At 34.0% G+C, this 9,402-nt stretch overlaps 1 protein-coding gene across 3 annotated transcripts; it reads right to left on the bottom strand.

Annotated features, from left to right (window-relative positions):
- Positions 1 to 1,301: 1,301 nt before the first annotated feature.
- On the bottom strand, positions 1,302 to 8,329 carry LOC140794462 (putative clathrin assembly protein At5g35200). Of its 3 annotated transcripts, none has more exons than XM_073146498.1 (16): positions 8,116 to 8,329; positions 7,267 to 7,460; positions 7,097 to 7,166; positions 5,818 to 5,915; positions 4,857 to 4,998; positions 4,501 to 4,601; positions 4,181 to 4,264; positions 3,983 to 4,033; positions 3,819 to 3,884; positions 3,671 to 3,736; positions 3,470 to 3,550; positions 3,259 to 3,336; positions 2,636 to 2,821; positions 2,469 to 2,541; positions 2,275 to 2,390; positions 1,302 to 2,013 (listed from the first exon to the last, which is right to left on the bottom strand). In XM_073146498.1, the coding sequence occupies exons 2-16, from the start codon at positions 7,366 to 7,368 to the stop codon at positions 1,711 to 1,713; spliced, it is 1,617 nt and encodes a 538-aa protein (XP_073002599.1). In that variant the 5' UTR covers positions 7,369 to 7,460; positions 8,116 to 8,329; the 3' UTR covers positions 1,302 to 1,710. The 3 variants fall into 3 exon arrangements, with proteins under 3 accessions (XP_073002599.1, XP_073002600.1, XP_073002601.1); XM_073146499.1 differs by having other exon boundaries at positions 7,267 to 7,456; positions 8,116 to 8,317; XM_073146500.1 differs by lacking the exon at positions 8,116 to 8,329 and having other exon boundaries at positions 7,251 to 7,368.
- Positions 8,330 to 9,402: the final 1,073 nt, after the last annotated feature.

The raw sequence follows: 9,402 nt of genomic DNA, 5'->3' as shown, positions 1-9,402 counted from the left end.
TTCGAGAAGAGGGAGGGAGGGAGAGAGGAGAGTCCGAGAATATATCGGGGTGGGAGATTTATAAGGAGAAAAGAGCGCGCCACATAGGAGGAAAAGGCGGCATACGTTAAAACCTATTCTTATACGTGGGTGGATATTTTCCAAGATATCCGAGCCGTTTCAAAAGGCTGGATAAGATTAAAAGGATTTTTTTTTATTTTTTTTATTTTTTTTATTTTTTGCGAAATGATATTTATACGGAGCAAAAACATATTATTTAGTACAGAATAATATTTTCAAAATAATAATTATAGGAGTCCAAAAATCTTTGCTTTGTAAATACCAATTTCTTTTTTTTTTTCTTGTTTGATAAGAACTCAGTAGACTAATCATGTATATACATATAGGCTACATGGGGATTCAAATCCATAACAAAAGACCTGACTATTGTGCTATAGTGAATGGCCTAAAATACTATTTTATAAGAATTGTACCTTATTTTACAAAATTACATTGTATTAGGATTACATGCCAAAAGCTTAGATGGATCAGTCAATTCTTTATAAACATGATTTCCAGTAGTTAGACTGGCTTAGATTGTGAGCTACGAGCCTATGATAGTTTTGTTTAAGGGTTAAAGAATTATTATTATTTTTTTCACAAAGTGATTTCCTCTTATTTGCATTTTTCTATACATATGCTACAATTGGAGAACATCAGAGAGTAAATTATTTCTTTACCTATTCCTCCAAATAGTATGAAAACTCAATCATGCTTCTAATAAGGTTGAAAGAGAGTTTAAAATGTTACATATTCCTCAAGTTGCCAAGTGGTAGTATAGGCATTTTCCTTTCAACAAAGTATAATCGAAATAAAAGACAGAAATTCCTACATATTTTCTAAGACTTTGAGTCCAGATGATCTACAACTTTGCTGCAAATCTTGCTGACTTATATAATTTTCAAAGTTTTCTGCAAACGAGTGAGCTTGAGCTGGCTTGGAGTTTACCAATTCTCAAACACTGAAATATAATGGGTAAAGAGATCAAAAATAATTTTTTCGTTACCTTTCCTTTATGAAATTATGATCATAGAACTCTAATAGTAACAGGCAACCATACCCACATATATAGGATTTATAGGAAAACTAAGTGGATACAAGGATCCAGAAAGCACTCCATAAGGAACTAGACTCTACAAGTATTCATGGAACCAGATAACCACAATGCTAATTCAAGTAAATAAAAAGAGTAAGCTAACACTTTACAGTTGGTGATCGACAGAACAGATGTCAAAGAGAAAATACTCAATAAATGCGAGCTCTTTTGATAAAAAAATAATAATAATGAATAATTAGCCCACTTTTCTGCTGTAACATTTAGAGAAAAAAGAAAGAGTTAACCAATCATTATTGCTAACAATTAGTGTTGTATGTTATCCATCTGACTAAACATATCTAATCAAGTCTAAAACTTGAGCAGCATCATATTTGCATCCATATTTTTCTGATAAGAGAATAAGCAACATCAACCTACAGCTCCGGACAGATTTAATACTGCAAGACTGGATTTAACTATCACCTAGTGGCTTGCCAAACTTGAGATGATGCACAAATAGAAGAATGTGGAAGGAAAAGGGAGTAACTGCCTATTTACATGTCTTATATTTCCATTCCTTCAGGATGCATGACGCAGCCATCGTCACTGAGCAGAATATCTAGTTAAATGAAACCTTAGGTGTATCCAGTGTATGGGTTATATGGATTTCCAAAGGGATTGGTGCTTCCCTGACCCATAGCTTGCTGTTGCTGTTGCTGTTGCATCATTAGTGCTTGCTGCTGCATCGTCGCAGCCATCTGCACACTGCTAGTTGGAGCTATACTGTTGGAGGCAGAAAACGGGTCTTGAGAATATTGAACCACCTCAAAGGGATTTGGTGCCACCTGACCCATGTGATAACCCCTATTAGGATTTGATCTTCTTGCCATTGCATCATCATACAGACTGTCTAATGTCAATTTGTCCAGTCCACCAGCCTGCAAGCAATGATGTGGTATTGTGTACAAGATGTTAGATTATATCAGCAGAATGCCAAAACTTACCTGATACTTGTTGATAAAGAAAACCTGATACTTGAAATAGAAAACTCAAAAAGTTGCGGGACCCATTTTAGGAACATTTTGACACTTATACAGCTAATCTTGCAGCAATTGATGATGTATGCAACATGTGTGCCTAAAACTTAAAAGAGAAAAAGTGAAAAGAATAAAAGAATATCAGCAGCAAATCATCTCTACCAGTTTGCTCTCAGCAAGGGCACTTTGATTGGAACTTGATGCACCAACAAGTTCTAGCTCCCACCCTGTACTCCCAGTTGTTAAATTAGGCATTTGTGTACCATTTACAAGATTATCTGTATAAACAGAAGAGAAACTAGTGAGAAGGAAATCGTTTTTCTGGTAGTTTAATTGCTAAGGTCAATGAAGTTCACCATCAGCAATGATATCAAGTGCTAGGGCATTTTTCTCTTCCATCTCAGTAGCACTCTGATCGAAATCCAAGCGCTGTATGCAGAATGTGGATAAGCAAAGCAGACAAAAGCGGGCATCTAGAACCTTTTAAGAAAAATCTTAAAACCTTGAGCATTTTAACTCCTACCAAAAGATCAGTAACTGGAGTTTGAGCTAAATGTTGAACTGAAGCTTCAGAGGTCTCCAATACAAGTAGTACAGGAGATGTTGGCTGTGGTGCCAGAGCTGCTTCTATGTTTTCAGGATCATCATTCACCTTCTGATTTTCAATGGCTAAAATGGCTCTGGGGGCTATATGTCTGTCACTTTCCACCTGCAATGATATATTGAATCCTCAGGCAAACAGGCATGCCCTGTTTATAGAAGAAGAGAAAGGATGCCCGTGGTCTAAAAACAATGCAACAGAAGTGAAAAGAATAAACTAAAGAGAAGGTGTAGATAGCTTGATGCTGAACTAAAAGATACACTAACAAGAGTAGCAGAAAAGGACAGTCTCTATGTTATCCTATGTTACTAAACATCAAGTTCTGCAGGAAACACGAGAAAGTAATTTATATTTCTTAACTCAAAAGGTAGTACCAACCTATTTAAGAGATCATATACAAACAAAAGAAGGTACTTTAATCTAGCAAGAGAATGCATATAAAAAGTAGTGATCATTATAACGATCAGTTGACAAGTCTACAAGCTTACTTTCTTATGATAAAAAAACCATAACAATTTACTTCACTGAGTGCTTGGCATGTGTACCACAATCTGGTTGGAGGATAAAGCACGTGGAGCATCCTTCACATACTCTTCCATTGCTGCAACGAATGATGCAGGTGGCTGCAGATAAATCAACCAATACAAAAAGAAGTGGACCGATAAGAAAAGAGCATAGATCTGGGAAGTACTTAGATTTTGACATTATATTTAAAAGGAAGAAGAATCAGAAAAAAAGAGAGAGAATAATATAAACCTGTTCAATTTTAACAATGTTTTCCATTCGCCCAAGATTGAGGCCCTTGCAGATCTCATAGAAGTCAGATAGTCTCTCTGCCTACAAGACAACCAAGTTTAGATTTTTCTTTTCCTCAGGAACTATGTAATAATCATCAGGAAAATATGGAAAAAAAGTAAATAACATAAGCGGCACATATGAGGGAAATGTTGACATTACCTGATGCCCTGCCTTGCGGTAAATCTCCAATGCCCTAAGTGCATCATGGCGCTGCATCTCAAAGAACTATATCGAAGGAGTAAAACTAATTACTTTGTAATTTGTACATTCAGAAAGAGCAAATCTACTTAAAAAGCATGACACTTGCCTTCTCAACTAAATTAAGAATACCAGCATTAATTGCACTGTAGATCTTAATACTTTCAGAAGCTACCTGAGAAAGAAGTCATGTCACAGATAATGTCATAATCACTATCTGGCTAAGTGCAACTAACTAATGTACGAACTTTTATGCTTCCATACACCACTTACAATTGAAAGTGCATGTCTGATAATGTTATTATACATGGTTGCCCCTTCTGGCTGCAGAAACAGGAAATGAGAATATTTTTCTACAAGAAGTATTTCACAATATTGCACTAAACAGAAGAAAGAAGGAAAAAGAGGGAGAAGAAAAGAATGAGGATAAAGTATAGGAAAAGAACTGTGAAACGTATTCCATTTCATTACCTGGCAACCGAGCAGGCGGAAAAGCAGCTGCTGCAAAGCAGGTAACTGCTCAAGCAAGTCAACTGTGTCAACTTCCGCTATTCTCTATAAATGAAACACGAACTAAAATCAATTGAAATCATGATCGATATCAGCAACAAAAAGTTGATTAAAAAACTATTTTTGAATATCATGTTGACTGACGACAGTCATGAGTATTGTTCAACTCAAAGATAAATGCATGAAATTAAGATCTAAATAGTCAAAAAGCACAAAGAAGTACAACAAGAAATAAGAGGAAACTTGAAATGAGAAATATAGTATGAAACTGAAATGCTTACTGATTGTTCTTTCATGATATCATACTTCAGTATTCGAAAGCATTCTAACCGCTCCTCTAGAAACAGAGCATATGTTCGAACCCAAGCAGAATAATCCCAGGCTGGAGATAAAAAAAAACAAGCAATAGAAAGGCATTAGAAATTTTTTTCTCCCACAAACAGTAGTGTTCTTTTGTGACTACTAAGATATCGAACTTGCATTGCACGTCCACCTTGTCAAAAAGAACCTCAGTTAAGTAACACATGCAATTATGAAAACAATGCTAAGTCAGCTTTTGAGTCAAATAGGAAAAAGGTACATGATCAGTTTTACAGAGGAGTTAAGGACTATATTTATAAATTGAAGAAGCTAGTACCAGATGGACTAGAATCATCCTTGAAATGTGATAAATTCAGCATACTGCCTCTGGTCCGGCTATAATTGATGATCTCTTCATGGAATGTAGGGTCAACTTCTCTCAGACCCCGATGTATTACGATCAAGGTTTTCAAGGCTACCTAATGAAGTATGGGACAGTCAGCTGATTGCAAATAAAGTAGGAAAAAAAACTAACATGGCACCACGTACATCAGAACATTGCTCAAGATTTCTCATAAGCAATCAACTTTTCAATACTTGACGATATCAAAGCATAAACTTAGTTACTATATCTGCGTCTATGGTATAATCATAGAGAGATTTCTTGATGCTTGCATTTGGACAAGGGGGTTTACACACAGCAACACAACTTTCAAGCAAGCTACTCTCCAGTCCTGGCATTAATGTTCAAGCCAGAAAGCGACAACTATTGAAATAAATATAACTCAAATGTAGGCAAGTTAACATAAAAAAACATCACAGAAATATTTGAACATCATGCACTTAATTTGTATGGTATCTAGTTGAACTCATCACTCTAGATAAACCGATATACAGAGAAAAAACCCACAATATACCATAATGCTAAATTATGAAATGTGCACTGTGCATTTGCCAATTATCACAGTTTAATCTTTAACATGACCCAAGTAAGTATATGATATTGTGAGACTAGATTCCATTCCAGATTTCAGACTGCCATTTTGAACATAACTTCAACCAATTGGTCAGTTTTTACACACCTGGTAGATGTGATCTTCAACCAATAAAACAAGAATTTGAATTCTGTCCTGGTAATGGGCTAACAGAATGTCTTAAAGTGAAGATCTGAGTAACATTAGAGATGGCAAGGAGCTAAAGTTTTATGCACAGATGTTCCATAAACTAAACTCTTTTTAACAAAAAGCTAGTTTGCAACTTTGCATAGAGAAAGAAGAAAAACTACTTAGCAGACATACAGCCCAATTGTGCGTCCTGGTGAGCCGTTTAGCAAGAGCATTAGTGCAGTATGTAACATCAGCACGAGGTCTTGATGCTGAGACAGCATCAAAAATAGCTGTTAAAAAGAAAGAAAAAATGTCATAAACATTGCAAGAAAATCAAACTAATTTCCTTAAATAGAAGCATTACTTCTAACATACAAAAGTTCAGCATTAAAATGCTTTTTAATTTTTATAATGGCTGCAATAGGATTTGGTACCTATTGGTTATCCAGTCCAAGATCCTATAAACACGGATATGGATCTCAAAACTCAAAAGTGGCATCAATTACTAAATATGCCTGATATGGTTTAGCATCCTCAAGATCCTATGACAAATTGATATATGGTAAAGCTCTGATGTATTCCTAAATACAAGCATACATATGTGCAAACAAACAAACAAGCAACATTTATATATGCATATAATATGTGACATTCGAACTTATACATACGTAATTGTGATTCTTAGTTCAGAGATTCTCTCAAATATTTCATATTTACCTTAGAAAAAGAGTTTCAACAATAGTATCTTGTATTTGTATCTTCTATGAGTAAATTATCAATTTCATTCTATTACATTTATGTAGCTTCTATACATTATTTACACAATAATATAACTACCACAATCCAAGAAAGGATAGCGAAGGGACTTCCAACTTCTTGACCCATACTGCTCTAGCTATACGCTTGCATCTAAATATTGCATAATAAGAAACTTTGTATCTTTAGTGGGAAATTACAGAACAAAAAAAAAAATTTGACAGAAAAAACAGGCCATTTAAAATTAATAACAAATAAATCTTGACTTTATTTCTTAATAGCCCCTACTCCAACATCCCTTTAGAGGGGTACTATTGTCCTTTTTGAATTTTGCTATTTCAATAGAGTTTTCTGCCTTGCAAGTACTGCCACCTTGTGCTTTTATCGTATTAGGATGACTGAATTAAGTTTAAACTGGTTTCAAGATCATATTTGAATTAATCCCTCTTTCAACCTGAAGTGATTAAATTTTACGTATTGAATCTCTTGATCAAGACTGACAAGAAGTTAGATTCTCATCAAAATTTGATTGAAATCTGAAGTCCGGTAAAGTTTACTAGATCAAGACTTAAATATATCATGTCTCTAGTCAGAATCAATCTGATCAAAGCTGTGGTTTCTGTAGCACATTTTCGAATTTCTGAGCCCAAAAGATGATTAGTTACAGCAGGAAAAAGAATTCCCAGTAATAGGCAGGAAAAGAGTTGGTACTGACTGCATATGTGCTTCTCCTTAGACAATTGCTCTACATGATTAGTAGCCTTGACAATAGCGACATCCAGTTCCTAAGAGAAAAAAAAGTTCAAAATTGCTTCTTCAAGTGGATCACCATCAGACTTCACAAAAATCGAGAAAAGGCAAAGAATGACCATAAGATGAAGGAACCTTGTAATAACTGTTCACTTTTGCTAATCCAACTGTAGTGGAATCTTTTAAAGCTCCAAGAGCTTTCCTGATGCTCTGCTGAGTACTACCACCCACAGCCATGTTACCTTGAAATTCTCTGGAAGAATTTTTACATAAATAACTCCAAATCGACAATTACTCAGTAAGGCACCCGTATATCCAAGTATGGCTGTCTGAAGGCAGAAAGGTTAAATAAGACAGTCATCAATGAGTCGAATGTACAATAATTGCTCAGTTAAGTGAATTTTGAAAGCTATTGGATTGAAGAGCAAGATGTAATTTATTTCTGATGCAAGATATGAAACAAATGTGCCACTAAGCTGTTTACTAGTTAACCAGTTAAAAATATGACATGAGTTGTGCTTCTCATAACCGTAAGCACAGATAAGGCATTTTTCTGTTTTCTTTTATCATCTTTACTGATCCTATTAACAGTTGGTTCTTTGCTCCTGGAAACAAATTCGTATATAGAACACGAAGGACGATACATGAGAAATTAATTTGGAGGACAATTATTCGTTTTCCAGAAGAAAGCTAGAAAACAGCAACCCTTTCAAAGCTCTCTTCTATCAATTGATACATCACAATATGAACCTAAATTTCTTCTACTCGCTGTTCCATTTTGATTCGGTTCTTTTCATTTTGATGATGGGTAAAATAAAAATTGGAGGCATAAAAAAAAGGAGATGATATGCCACAGAATCACTACGATGCATTAAAAAAACAAAATCTACCTCAAAATACCGAAACTAGTTAGAGAAACCATAAACTCGTTGATAGATGGATCAAACTAGGGCTTGAAAGAGATAAAGTTAGGGTTTTACGTACCTCGGGAAAGGGACAAATCCAGCGCAATCAAAGATATGCGCGTGGAGAAATGCGAAGAAGACGAGGAATGATGCGATCCAAATGGATCGAAGAGAGAGAAGGGATTTGTATATGGATATAGATATGAACAAAGGGAGAGAGAGAGAGAGAGAGAGAGAGAGAGGAGCCGTTACGACCAAGCTGGAAGTTTTTGGAAGCATTAATAAGTTCCCCAGGTTACGGGAGGACGACGATAGCGAGGTAATGGCAACTGGTTCTGGATCCGGGTTTGATATAGATCCGCATCCGATCCGATAATATCTTGGTTGGAAATCGGATATAATTTATTGCAAAAATGAAAGAAACATTTACATTTCACACCCTATGTTTTCTTTTATTATCAGAAAATTCCTATCATATGAATATTCGTCATTTGACTTATATCTTTCTTTTAAAAGTCAAAATATAAAAAACCTATTAAAAAAAATTCTTAACAAGGTTGTCTATCTAGTAGCACTTTGTCACGGGTGAGTGAGAAAAATTAACTTATATCACGATATTGCAGTCATAATATATAATTTACATGAGTACTAATAACGTTTTTTTGATAATAAAAGTAAAGAATAATACTTTATCAAAAAAATCCTAGCTTTTATTTTTATTATAATTCACACACTATCAAAATTTTAATTAGTTAATTTTATCCTAACAACAGCTAACAGAATAAAAAATAATCAATTATTCTTCAAAACTAGAAAATACCTAACATACCCCTCATTTGACTTTAAAATAGAAATCTCTATTAAATTTTACCTTAACCTAGAAAAACTTATTCAATAAAATAATGTTGTATTTATAGAGTCTTCGACTCATCTATATGCATATGGCATAATGTGAATAATAAAAAAAATAAAATATAAAATACATTTAATATTTTTTTTTAAATAATTAGTATGGTCGATAGATATCCATATAATTGGGTGCTAATGATACAAATATAATATGTTAAAATAAAATATGATTTTTTTTTTAAATACCCTCTCCTTTAATAGGATAATTTTAGAAGAACCTAATTTGATTCTAATAGAATAATTTTTCTTAGGAAATTTTTCAACAGCACTATACCTTTTGCTTTTATAATTGTTTACATCCTACCGTATATATATTTATCATTTAATACTTATGTTTTTGCCTAAAATATCTAAAAAATACTCGATCATTAGTTTTGTTAACCATAAGTTACTATATAAGTAGATTAAGATAATTATAGATGCAAAATGATTGCAACACCCTTGAATAAGTTTTTTT

This window comes from Typha latifolia, chromosome 8 (genome assembly GCF_019914945.1).
Source record: "Typha latifolia isolate L0001 chromosome 8, TyphaL0001v2, whole genome shotgun sequence".
Classification (NCBI taxonomy): domain Eukaryota; kingdom Viridiplantae; phylum Streptophyta; class Magnoliopsida; order Poales; family Typhaceae; genus Typha; species Typha latifolia.
This window is presented reverse-complemented; position numbering and strand designations above follow the sequence as displayed.